The sequence below is a fragment of the Delphinapterus leucas genome, chromosome 1 (genome assembly GCF_059928025.1).
Source record: "Delphinapterus leucas isolate spDelLeu-1000000601 "Yukka" chromosome 1, BTC_Dleu_Yukka2, whole genome shotgun sequence".
Classification (NCBI taxonomy): Eukaryota; Metazoa; Chordata; class Mammalia; order Artiodactyla; family Monodontidae; genus Delphinapterus; species Delphinapterus leucas.
This window is the reverse complement of record NC_143129.1, coordinates 171,362,876-171,376,824: the sequence shown is the minus strand read 5'-3', so window position 1 is coordinate 171,376,824 and position 13,949 is coordinate 171,362,876. Positions and strand designations below refer to the sequence as shown.

Sequence of the window (13,949 nt, the reverse complement as noted above, 5' to 3'; positions counted from 1 at the left end):
CCTTTTAATGTGCTGTTGGATTCTGTTTGCTAGTATTTTGTTGAGGATTTTTGCATCTATGTTCATCAGCGATATTGGCCTCTAGTTTTCTTTTTTTGTGACCTCTTTGTCTGGTTTTGGTATCAGGGTGATGGTGGCCTCGTAGAATGAGTTTGGGAGTGTTCCTCCCTCTGCTACATATTTTGGAAGAGTTTGAGAAGGTTAGGTGTTAGCTCTTCTCTAAATGTTTGATAGAATTCGCCTGTGAAGCCATCTGGTCCTGGGCTTTTGTTTGTTGGAAGATTTTTAATCACAGTTTCAATTTCACTGCTTGTGATTGGTCTGTTTATATATTCTGTTTCTTCCTGGTTCAGTCTCAGAAGCTTGTGCTCTTCTAAGAATTTGTCCATTTCTTCCAGGTTGTCCATTTTATTGGCATATAGCTGCTTGTAGTAATCTCTCATGATCCTTTGTATTTCTGCAGTGTCAGCTGTTACTTCTTTTTCATTTCTAATTCTGTTCATTTGAGTCTTCTCCCTTTTTTTCTGGATGAGTCTGGCTAATGGTTTATCAATTTTGTTTATCTTCTCAAAGAACCAGCTTTTAGTTTTATTGATCTTTGATGTTGTTTCCTTCATTTCTTTTTCATTTATTTCTGATTTGATCTTTATGATTTCTTTCCTTCTGCTAACTTTGGGGTTTTTTTGTCCTTCTTTCTCTAATTGCTTTCGGTATAAGGTTAGGTTGTTTATTTGAGATGTTTCTTGTTTTTTGAGGTAGGATTGTATTGCTATAAACGTCCCTCTTAGAACTGCTTTTGCTGCATCCCATAGGTTTTGGGTCATCATGTTTTCATTGTCATTTGTTTCTAGGTATTTTTTGATTTCCTCTTTGATTTCTTCAGTGATCTCCTGGTTATTTACTAGTGTATTGTTTAGCCTCCATGTGTTTGAATTTTTTACAGTTTTTTTCCTGTAACTGATATCTAGTCTCATAGCATTGTGGTCGGAAAAGATACTTGATACGATTTCAATTTTGTTAAATTTACCAAGGCTTGATTTGTGACCCAAGATATGATCTATTCTGGAGAATGTTCCATGAGCACTTGAGAAGAAAGTATATTCTATTGTTTTTGGTTGGAGTATCCTATAAATACCAGTTAAGTGCATCTTGTCTAATGTGTGATTTAAAGCTTGTGTTTCCTTATTTTCATTTTGGATGATCTGTCCATTGGTGAAAGTGGGGTGTTAAAGTCCCCTACTATTATTGTGTTGCTGTTGATTTCCCCTTTTATGGCTGTTAGCATTTGCCTTATGTATTGAGGTGCTCCTATATGTTGGGTGCATAAATATTTGCAGTCTTCTTCTTGGATGGATCCCTTATAGTAGTCTTTATTTTAAAGTGTATTTTGTCTGATACGAGAATTGCTACTCCAGCTTTCTTTTGATTTCCATTTGCATGGAATATCTTTTTCCATCCCCTCACTTTCAGTCTGTATGTGTCCCTAGGTCTGAAGTGGGTCTCTTGTAGACAGCATATATACAGGTCTTGTTTTTGTATCCATTCAGCCAGTCTGTGTCTTTTGGTTGGAGCATTTAATCCATTTACATTTAAGGTAATTATCGATATGTATGTTCCTATTACCATTTTCTTAATTGTTTTGGGTTTGTTTTTGGAGGTCTTTTTCTCCTCTTGTGTTTCCTGCCTAGAGAAGTTCCTTCAGCATTTGTTGTAAAGCTAGTTTGGTGATGTTGAATTCTCTTAAGTTTTGCTTGTCTGTAAAGGTTTTAATTTCTCTGTCAAATCTGAATGAGATCCTTGCTGGGTAGAGTAATCTTGGTTGTAGGTTTTTCCCTTTCATCACTTTAAATATGTCCTGCCACTCCCTTCTGGCTTATAGAGTTTCTGCTGAAAGATCATGTGTTAACCTTATGGGGATTCCCTTGTATGTTATTTGTTGCTTTTCCCTTTCTGCTTTTAATATTTTTTAAAGTTTATTTATTTATTTTTGGCTGTGTTGGGTCTTCGTTTCTGTGCGAGGGCTTTCTCCAGTTGCGGCGAGCAGGGGCCACTCTTCATCGCGGTGTGCGGGCCTCTCACTATCGCGGCCTCTCGTTGCGGGGCACAGTCTCCAGATGCGCAGGCTCAGTAGTTGTGGCTTACAGGCCCAGTTGCTCCGTGGCATGTGGGATCCTCCCAGACCAGCGCTCAAACCCGTGTCCCCTGCATCGACAGGCAGACTCTCAACCACTGCGCCACCAGGGAAGCCCAATATTTTTTCTTTGTATTTAATTTTTGATAGTTTGGTTAATATGTGTCTTCGCATGTTTCTCCTTGGATTTATCCTGTATGGGACTCTCTGTGCTTCCTGGACTTGATTGACTATTTATTTTCCCATATTAGGGAAGTTTTCAACTATAATCTCTTCACATATTTTCTCAGTCCCTTTCTTTTTCTCTTCTTCTTCTGGGACCCCTATAACTTGAATGTTGTTGCGTTTAATGTTATCCCAGAGGTCTCTGAGACTGTCCTCAATTCTTTTCATTCTTTTTTCTTTATTCTGCTGTGCGGTAGTTATTTCCACTGTTTTATCTTCCACGTCGCTTATTGCTCTTTTGCCTCAGTTATTCTGCTATTGATTCTTTCTAGAGATATTTTAATTTCATTTATTATGTTGTTCATCGTTTGTTTGCTCTTTAGTTCTTCTAGGTCCTTGTTAAACGTTTCTTGTATTTTCTCCATTCTATTTCCAAGATTTTGCCTCATCTTTACTGTCATTACTCTGAATTCTTTTTCAGGTAGACTGCCTATTTCCTCTTCATTTGTTTGGTCTGGTGGGTGTTTACCTTGCTCCTTCATCTGCTGCATATTTCTCTGTCTTCTCATTTTGTTTAACTTACTCTGTTTGGGGTCTCCTTTTTGCAGGCTGCAGGTTCGTAGTTCCCGTTGTTTTTGGTGTCTGCCCCCAGTGGGTGAGGTTGTTTCAGTGGCTTGTGTAGGCTTCCTGGTGGAGGGGACTGGTGCCCGTGTTCTGGTGGGTGGGGCTAGATCTTGTCTCTCTGGTGGGCAGGGCTGCGTCTGGTGTTGAGGTGTCTGTTAACTTAGTATGATTTTAGGCAGCCTCTCTGCTAATGGGTGGGGTTGCGTTCCTGTCTTACTAGTTGTTTGGCATGGGGCATCCAGCACTGGAGCTTGCTGGCCGTTGGGTGGAGCTGGGTCTTAGCATTGTGATGGAGATCTCTGGGAGAGCCCTTGCAGATTGATATTATGTGGGGCCAGGAGGTTTCTGTTGGTCCAGTTTCCTGAAGTCGGCTCTCACACCTCAGAGGCTCAGGCCTGATACCAGGCTGGAGCACCAAGACCCTGTCAGCCACACAGCTCAGAAGAAAAGGGAGAAAAAAAGAAAGAAAAGTAAATTATTAACATTAAAAAAAAGTTAAAAAAAAAAAGAAGAGAGCGACCAAACCAGTAAACAAATACACCAATGATAACAAGTGCTAAAAACTAAACTAAGATAAACATAAATATCAGAAACAAATCAGTCACAGACAGCAAACCCCAAGTCTACAGTTGCTCCTAAAGTCCACCGCCTCAATTTTGGGACGATGCGTTGTCCATTCAGGTATTCCACAGATGCAGGGTACCTCAGGTTGACTGTGGGGATTTAATCCGCGGCTCCTGAGGCTGCACGGAGAAATTTCCCTTTCTCCTCTTTGTTTGCCCAGCTCCTGGGGTTCAGCTTTGGTTTTGGCCCCGCCTCTGCATGTAGGTTGCCCTCAGGCATCTGTTCCCTGCCCAGACAGGAGAGGGTTAAAGCAGCGGCTTATTAGGGGGCTCTGGCTCACTCGTGCCAGGGGGAGGGAGGGGTACGGTAGTCATAATTGGAATGCAGGGCGAGCCTGTGGCGGCAGAGGCCGCCGTAATGTTGCAACAGCCTGAAGCACCGTGTGTTCTCCCAGGGAAGTTGTGCCTGGATCACGGGACCCTGGCAGTGGCGTGCTGCACAGGCTCCGGGGGCTGTGGTATGGATAGTGACCTGTGCTTGCACACAGGATTCTTGGTGGCAGTGGCAGCAGCCTTAGTGTTTCATGCCCGTCTCAGGGGTCCGAGCTGATAGCCATGGCTCGTGCCTGTCTCTGGAGCTCACTTAGGTGGTGCTCTGCCTACTGTGGGCACACGGGAAAGGAATTCCTTCTCCTTCCGTACCCCGAAACAATGATCTCTTGCTTCTTCGGCAGGTCCAGACTTTTTCCCGGACTCCCTCCCGGCTAGCTGTGGCACACTAGCCCCCTTCAGGCTGTGTTCACGCAGCCAACCCCAGTCCTCTTCCTGGGATCCGACCTCTGAAGCCTGAGCCTCAGCCCCCAGCCCCCACCCGCCCCGGCGGGTGAGCAGACAAGCCTCTCAGGCTGGTGAGAGCTGGTTGGCACCGATCCTCTGTGCGGGAATCTCTCTGCTTTGCCCTCTGCACCCCTGTTGCTATGCTCTCCTGCGTGGCTTCAAAGCTTCCCCCCCGCCTACCCCTTGTTTCCACCAGTGAAGGGGCTTCCTAGGGTGTGGAGAGTTTTCCTCCTTCACAACTCCATCCCAGAGTTGCAGGTCCCATCCCTAGTCTTTTGTCTCTGTTTTTTCTCTTTTTTTGCCCTACGCAGGTACGTGGGTATTTTCTTGCCTTTTGGGAAGTCTGAGGCCGCCTGCTAGCGTTCAGTAGGTGTTCTTTAGGAGTTGTTCCACTTGTGGAAGTATTTTTGATGTGTTTGTGGGGAGGAAGGTGATCTCCACGTCTCACTCCTCTGCCATCTTGAAGGTCCCCCCTAGTTTTTTCTCTTTATATATTTCCTTTTCTTCATCTAGAAACAAACTTACTCTGGTAAGTAGTGGTGAAAATAAAAAGCCCCCAAAATATTGGAGAATATTCATGCTCTCATCTCAAGGCATGAATTCTATGCATTTTGTTTTTCCTAGATATCACTTAAGGGAAACATTTGAATGAATTTGAATGAATTCTTGAATATTTATTGAAGACCTTTTATGAAAAAAACTAAAGATGCCCTGAAAATTTTAGCCATTGCTTATTCAGTTTCATTTTTCTCACACTGCAGTTCTTGAAATGTTAAGTTTCTGCGAAGCATCTGTAAAAATGAGCTTTTGTGGGTCAGATGAAACACCTGAGACCTTAGAGTGCCAGTGGGGACTTGAAGTTGAAGAATCTTAGATTCTATCTGGTTGCTGACTTGATAACAACTTCTAAGTGAGTCACTTCAATGCGTACAACTTGTCCATTTATTTGACGTCTACTGATCTGTTAGGGGCATTAAAGTTTCTTCTCAAATTTACTTTCACTTGGAGTAAGGACCTAACATGATTGTGCTTTATCTCAGCAGTTAACCCTGAAAATAGTTTTATCATCTATAAAAAAAAAATCTTTTAGCAGAAACAAGAAAGACTATTCGCTAGTCATTAATATTAAGGAGAATTGGTAAGCATATGCCTGGTTTCGCTTTACTTACATACCTCTATATTAATCAGATTTCTTATTACCAGTTAATGCTAGATAACCAGTTTTGAACCATCAGACTCAAATAGAGTTTAAAACTGCAATTTCATCACTTGCATAAAGTTTAGTTCACTGTCACACCCATTATTTGATTTGATCTTTACAGGCAGAGCCAGTCTTATATCCATAGTACAAATGAGGAAATCTAGACCCAAAGAGGTTGTGATTTACATAGTCACATAGCTGGTGAATGGCAGAACTGTTCAATTCGGGACTTGAACCAGGTCCTTTTTTATTCGGTCTTTGGTTCTTTCTTCTCTACCATGCTAACTTTATCCCTCCTCTAATAAATACTTTTGTTTTGAGATCTTGAAAGCTGTCATAATTTATTATAGAAATAATAGCTGCTATTTATTTTGCTGCCCTCCCTTATGGGTTATTTTAAAGCATTGATTTCTTTCTTCTCCCTTACCTAAATCCACCCTGTTCATGAAAAAATTATTACCTTATATTTAGGCATTAATGGACTGTTTGTTAGTCATAAAAATGTTGGTGGATATATTTTATAACTTTGGAATGAGAAAAGTGTCTTCCAGGTGATCACAGTTTGTGTATGATGAGATTAAAGAACATTCTTATTCATCACCGGCGTTGATGGGAAATGTGTGTATTCTCTTTCTCTTGTGTACTTTATAGAGTTTTATTAGCCCTACTTGCTGTGGTGAGATACTGTTGTTCTTGCTTACCTTTGTGCTACCTTTTTAAACTTTAAAGTGTTAGGATTAGAAAATAAATATATAAACCCTAAGCTGTTAGGACTTCTAGACTCTTGATTATGTACAAGGTCTTCCTGAGTTGAGTAGGAAGTAAATTATAAGTGGGAACAAATGTGAGTCTGAGTGAGAACATGAGTGGGTGACTTGAAGATTAGAGATGACTGTGGTCTTGGGCATGCTGGACCCTTTAGTGATCAAAGAACAGGTGGTTAAGATGATGAGTAAGAAGGAATAACAAAAAGAAACCAATGAGATGTGGAATTCCCTGGCAGTCCAGTGGTTAGAACTGCGTACTTTCCTTGCTGAGGGCCCAGGTTCAGTCCCTGGTCAGGGAACTAAGATCCTGCAAGCCGCATGGTATGGCCAGAGGCGGGGAGAGAAAAACAGTGAAATGAAAAACAGAACAGCATTAGTTCTGACTTGGAGCTGAATACTTATAAAAGTTACTGAAACCTTATAGGCATACCTCACTATTTAAATAAATGTGCATCTGGAAGACTTACTCAAGTTTCATGTATTCCAATCATTTCGTGCTCAACTTTACCTTGTCCAACGAAGGAATGCTCAGTAAAAGAATCAAGAGTTGAAAATCAAATCAGATTTTGACTTTAAAAAGTTCTCTTTGGGAGCTTAGGTTTTTGTAGCAGTTGATAGATAGTCTTATTTTTCTTTGGCTTGGGAAGGAGATAGGCTCTAGAACTTGAGTAGAGGGAGGCTCTGAGTTAGAACATTTGGACTAATTGGATAATTAATAAGTCTTTATATATTTGATTGGAATGTAGTAATAGATGAGGCACTTTCCAAACCTAAATTGAGAGAGAGAGACAAGGGGGTGTGTGCAGGGCAATGGGAGGGAAAGAAAGGGAGAAAGAGAGAATTGATATGAATAAGACCATAATTGAAAATCTGGGCTGAGTATAGATTTTAGGGTACACTCTATTTTAAAAATTCTTTTTAATGACAAAGTATTTCACCTTCACGATACACTTAAAGATATCCTTTATTTATTCAAATTCCATGCATTTGTGGTAAGGATGGAAGGAAGGAAGGTCTATGGTAGGGGGAAAAGTTCTTTGAAGCAATATATTATATTATAATATTTTTTTAAGTTTAAGTTTTTTAAGTTCATCTTTTTAATTATGAAAGTATTCAAACATATACACAGAAAGAATAAACTTCCCCATAACTTCAGCTCTGTTAAGATTTTGCTCCCAGTTGCTTTGTCCCCTTTTTGCTTCTTGTTCTTTCTTTTCTTTTCTTTTTTTCCCTGAAATATTTTAAAGCACATCCCAGGAATCCTGTCATTTCACCTCTACTCATTTCAGTGTGCATCTCCAAACAATAATGACAGGTCCTTAACTATCCACAATGCCATTATAACATCTAGTTCCCAGTATACAATCCAGTTTCCCCAGTTGTCTCCAAAATATCTTATCTTTGGCTGGTTTGTTCAAATTAGGATTCAAACGAATTCTATTCATATTTGGTTGTTATGTCTCTTAAATTTTTCTTAATCCACAACAATCCGTTCAAACTCCCATTTGTGGCTTTTTGTCCCCATGCCATTGACTGGTAGAAATCTAATTAGTTGAACTGTAGACTGCCCCAAATTCTGGAGTTGGCTGATTGCTTCCTTGTGGTATCATTTAACTTTGTTCTGTAACTCCTTGTGTTTCCTGTAAATGAACTTTTTGGTCCCAGGACCTGTTTATACACTTAAATTATTGAGGACCTCAAAGAGCTTTCAGTTATTATTGATTTTACTATATTAGAAATTAAAACTGAGAAATTTAAAATATTTACTAATTCATTTAAGTAAAACAATCATGAACTCATTGTTATCACAAATTTCTTTAAGAATTAAAAATATCTGTATTTTCCAAAACAAAATTAGTGAGAAGAGTGGCATTGTTTTATATTTTTGTACCTATCTAATGTCTGCTTGACAGAAGACAGATTCTCATGTCTGCTTCTGTATATATTACCTTGTGATGACACACACCAAGTAGCCTATGGGAAACTCCACTGTACAGGCATGAGAGAATGAGAGTGGAAAAGGTAAATGATGTCAGTATTATGCGAATGGTTTTGACCTCATGGACCATCTGATGAAAGGGTCCCCTAGATCACAATTTTAGAGACAGCTGCCCAAGGAGACTTAATTTTAGAGTCAGGTTTGACTTATTTGGTAAGAATATTTCATAGGTGGTGATGTATGCCTCATATTTTATCATTAGGATGCACACCATATCTGTCATGTTATTGACCCTAGGATTCATTGGTAGGCTTAGGTGAGCCATTTTGCTTTTTTTAATAGGGTAGCATACAGTTTCACCATTTTTATCAGTGTTCTGTGTATTTTCAGTTTCTCCTAATTCATAGGAGGAAAATTTCTTCATTATTTAATTTTGAATTTCTTTGATGATTGGGTTCTTGGACACTTTTCCATGCATTCACTTATCTATTTCTTATCAATTTATTTTCACCCATACCTACTTGAATTTTTGATGAATTTGGACAAAATCCTCCTTATTTACTATACTATTTTTTTCCATTCTATGTTGCTTTTTACCTTTGTTTACGCTATTTTTTATATATTGAAGTAATTTTGATATTAGTCAAATCTCATAATCTTTTTCATTGTTAAGTCTGGACTTATAGGAAAATGGAGAAGTAGCATTTGAATTTGAAACCTTATGGAAAAGGACTGTAGGAATCAGCTGCTCTTCTTCCTTATTAAAAAAAAGAAAAGAAAAGGAAGGCCTAGAGAAGTAGAGAAGTTATAGTTTGCCCGTCTTTACACAGTGAGTTGGTGCCAGAGTTGAGACTAGAGACTGACCTTCCCAAGTCTTCTTCCCCTCATTCCACCTCCATTTCTAATAAGTACCTCAGTTACATTTGGAATGAGAATGAAGAACTTTGTCTTTGGTTAAAATCAAAGGCTTTTAATTTTTTTATCCTAAATTATGTGCTTTGTGGATGTTTGCTTCTTACTAGAGTACTATTGTGGCTGTTATACTTAGTGGAAAAAATACTATTTCTTATTCATTTTTATATATTTTAAAATTTAGAATCACTCTGAGAATGTAAAGTATTGTTGCTTCTCAGTTAGAGTAAAAAATGACCTGATTTTGACCACTATTTTGTCTAACAGGAAGCCTGCAGACCTGCAGAACTTGGCTCCGGGGACCCACCCACCATTTATAACTTTCAACAATGAGGTCAAAACGGATGTAAATAAGATTGAAGAATTTCTTGAAGAAGTCTTATGCCCCCCCAAGTGAGTACTGAAGAAAATATGCATGGAAATATTGCCATCTCTTTAAAGTTTGTCTTACCTGGCCGTTAGAGACATTTCTCCTGATTGTACTTGAGTTAAATTGTCACAGCATTAAGTTGGAATGACTAGCACTTCTCTTCATACATTATAATGCTACACAAATGACAGAATAGGCTGCCAGGTAGGCCAGTAAGCCACACTAAGAAAGGTAAGAATCTGATTAAGCTATAGAATACCTTGTGAAAGTAGGTTTGAGACACATGAGATAGGTCAGGAAAGACTGGTTATTTGAGGTCCCAAAATGAGAGAGAAGTTTAGGGAGAAGAAAAGATGGGGAAAGACTGAACTGAACCCAGCCAGAATATCTAAGCAGGAGTGTGGTACAGGTTGCTGGGAGATTTCCTATCAGGCCATTTTAAAGGTAACTTTCTGAAGCTACCACCCAAGGGAATTAACTTTTTAGATTGTGTCCCTGGGATTCCATTTTTATTTATGTATTTCTTTGAGGTATTCTGGATCCCCCAGTCTTGCGTATTAGCCCACATGGTTAATGATTTTAAAGTACTCAACTATTTACTATATTGTGAGGTGTAGTTGAGGAATAGATGTACTGTAACGACAGTTACCTAAATTGCAACTATTCATCATAATGTAATCTTGGCATAGGTTCAAAGCATCATTGGTTTCTTTTAGGTTTTTCCAGTTTCATTATCCTGAAAACTGGAATGTTTCTTCTGGCCCAAACCTTTTCTTGTTAGTTGTTTTTCACCCTCCATATATACAGATAAATTTCCCTGAATTGGGATTAATGGGTCAGAGAGTTCTAAAATAATAGTTAATCAGTATTCATTCCTTCATTCATTAGTTTATCCTGCAAACGGTTACTGGGCAACAAAGCCCTATGGATGTCATAGTTAATAAGATAGTTCCTGCTCTCAAGAAGTGCAGTCAAATACGTATGAAGAGATAGTGGTGCCGTGGGAGAGTGAGTAGAATCAGAAAAGGCTTTGTAGAAAGAGATAACACTTGAACTGAGCTTTAACTGAAAAAAAAAAAAAATGTGGCCTTTAGCAGGTGAATGAAGGGATGACAGATGTTCCAAGCAAAAAATAATTTTGAATAAATAGTGTTTCTTTGGGGGACCTAAAGCTGTGGCTGGAGCGTAGCATGCAGGGTTGGGGATGGTAGGCAGGAAGGCTGCCAGGAGACATATGAATAATGACACCTCTGTCTACAACTAGCCCATCTTCAATTGTGAACAGAATTGCCCTCTGTTTAGCAATCTTATACTAAGCTTAAAATTCATTTTCTTTTTTTTTTTAAAGCATTGACTAATTTAATCCTCACATCCACAGTGGCATTGGTACTTTTGTTTTTAATTAATTAATTTATTTTTGCTGTGTTGGGTCTTCGTTTCTGTGCGAGGGCTTTCTCTAGTTGTGGCAAGCGGGGGCCACTCTTCATTGCGGTGCGCGGGCCTCTCACTATCGCGGCCTCTTTTGTTGCGGAGCACGGGCTCCAGATGCGCAGGCTCAGTAGTTGTGGCTCACGAGCCTAGTTGCTCTGCGGCATGTGGCCTAGTTGCTCCGCGGCATGTGGGATCTTCCCAGACCAGGGCTCGAACCCGTGTCCCCTGCATTAGCAGGCAGATTCTCAACCACTGCGCCACCAGGGAAGCCCCAAAATTCATTTTCTTAATCGTGTATTCTAAAGCTTATTCTCTGCCTTCCTTCCTGTCTTTCTAAGACCCTCAAACTTCTTTTTTTTTTTTAATTTTTATTTTTTTGGGTGTAGCTGCTTCACAGTGTTGTGCTAGTTTCTGCTGTACAGTGAAGTGACTCAGCCATATGTAAGCCTCAACACTTTTTTATCTCTACTATCCAGGAGTCCTAACCTTCCTTCCATCCCTAGTAAAGTTTCTCTAGACCAACATTAATAAAACCATATTTGTCTTTTCCTCCAGGCCATGTATATAGTTAGAATACTGATAAATTGAAACTGGGATCCTTGTAAAAATATGAATTGAAGCTGTATACACATAAGTAAGGAACTATTATGAACATGCATTCAGCTTAGTAGAAATAACTTTTCAGATATTGTTTTGCATCATAGAACCTACTGGATCTCTTTTACTCTTTTTATGTATGTATGTATGTATGTATGTATATTTTACCCTTTTTATTCTTAAAGTCTGTCAGCTCTAAGGAAAGCTCCATATTTGCCATCTTATCCTCAGACACTAATGGAAGTGGTCGTCCTCTCATAACTGATGATCATTGTGTCAACATTAAATTATAAATAGAGAAACAGGGCTTCCCTGGTGGTGCAGTGGTTGAGAGTCTGCCTGCCGATGCAGGGGACACGGGTTCGTGCCCTGGTCCGGGAAGATCCCACATGCCGTGGAGCGGCTGGGCCCGTGAGCCATGGCTGCTGAGCCTGCGCGTCTGGAGCCTGTGCTCCGCAACGGGAGAGGCCACAACATTGAGAGGCCCGCGTACCGCAAAAAAAGAAAAAAAAAAATAGAGCAACAGTTTGAATGACATTCATTCTCTTTGAAGGAAGTTGTATGTTGTTTTAAAGCATTGTCTAAAATGTTTGTTGTGTAAATCCTTCCAAGGATATTTACGTTTTTGAAATCAGTATGCTGATAACATTATATACCATTTCAGTAAAATGGGCATTTTCTCATATTCTCTTCTAGCCTTCTTCTTCAACAATAGCAGCAATAACAGCAACAAAAATAATTTTCATTATTCTTTCTTATTTTTCTCAGAGGGAATAAATATTAACAGAAGTAGTAGAACTAATATCAAAATATTCAATTTTTTTGGCATCCAGTACTCTGTAAGACACCATAGCTTTTTGAATTGGACCTTGAAAATAAACATTTTCACATTGCTTTTTTTTGTTTTCTGTTTTTTTTTGGCTGTGCCATGTGGCTTGTGGGATCTTAGTTTCCCAGCCAGGGACTGAACCTGGGCCCTTGGCATTGAGAGCACAGAGTCCTAACCACTGGACCGCCAGGGAATTCCCTCATTTTGCTTTTCATATAGAGAAAATTTAGCTTCATTTCATTTGGGCATATTCATAGAGATACTCTAACCAGGAATGATCTTTTCTTTTGGTTTAAATAATTTAATTTAAAACTTGGAGATCTTTCTGTTATAAAGGGTTCATAATCCACTAAATTCTCTCTGTGGTTAATTTTCCTTGTTTTTATGTTGAAGTTTATATTCTGAAGAGTTTCTAAATAAAGTTTAAAATTTTACTTTATATAGAAGGGAGTATTTTTGATGTTACTAATGCCTCTGCTATTATTAACTAACATTCAAGTGCTAATTATGTGCCATGCACTGTGCATTATTTTGTGGATTATCTCAGTTCTCTCAAAGACTATGAAAAAACTGAAGATGAGTAATCCAAATAATTTGTCCAAGATTTCACAGTTCATGGTGGCAGAGCTGGCATACTTACTTTCAAAGCCAAGTAAAAACAAAAACCTATGTTTGACTTTTGTAAAAGGTAAAATGTGAGTCTTTAATTGTAATTGTGCTTTAGTGAGTACAAAATTGAAGGCTAGCTCAAGTTTAGAGGAAGGGTAGGTAATATAAAAAGCAAAGGTAGTTTGTTTTACTGTGATGACCAAGTGGGACTGAAGGTGGTTTTCAAACTTAATTTAATGAATCCTTTTTTAAAAGTAGGTGAGGTTTAACTTCTGTTGAGTTTTTATTTATATGCATTGGAACAGCATGTTTGGATCGGGAGTACCTTGCCCTTAGTGGGCTCTGTAACGCATAATGTGAAATGCGGATCAAACAGCATATTCTCTGTCATGCAGAATTGCTTCTAGAGGATGAGAGGAGGAGGTGTTTCTGGGACCACCACATACATTCTTCTTCCTTTCTTCTGTTCTAGGGCAGCCAGGGGCTGTCTGCCTTTTCTCTGTAAGATAAGGAGGTCTTCAGGTCCTTAGCTGACCCTACTCACACTGATTGTAAGCCTTCTTGCTTCCAGATAGGATGAGGACAAAAGGCAGAAGAGTTGTACAAGCTGGTGGACTAGAATCTAGCATTTCTAATAACATGTTTTTGGCATTTGATGATACTGAGAACAGAGGGGTTTTTATGTGAGCATTTCTGATTTAATCATGACAAGTACAAATACAGGCAACTGTCTATTCTAGAGTTGTTTAGAATTTAGAGACTAATGAAAAGATAAAATCAAGGAACTTTTGCTGGTCTAGGTAACTATAGGTTTTAAAGAAGAAACTATCTTTCTTCTCTTCTGGGGATATTTTTTTCAGTTCCCCTTGCTTGAAAGAAGGAACTACTTTGCCCAAAAAAAGCTTTCAAAAAAACTTGGAAATTTGGGTTTTTAACTGAAGCAGGCTTGTATACTTGGCTAACTTACTGATAAA

General features: G+C 39.1%; 1 protein-coding gene across 1 annotated transcript in view; it reads left to right on the top strand.

Annotated features, from left to right (window-relative positions):
• The window catches only part of CLIC4 (CLIC family member 4), an 83,665-nt gene that overhangs the window by 47,903 nt on the left and 21,813 nt on the right, over positions 1-13,949 (top strand). Inside the window, exon 3 of the mRNA XM_022551726.3 lies at positions 9,407-9,532. Coding sequence (XP_022407434.1) covers positions 9,407-9,532 — 126 coding nt within the window. The remainder of the gene's footprint in view (positions 1-9,406; positions 9,533-13,949) is intronic.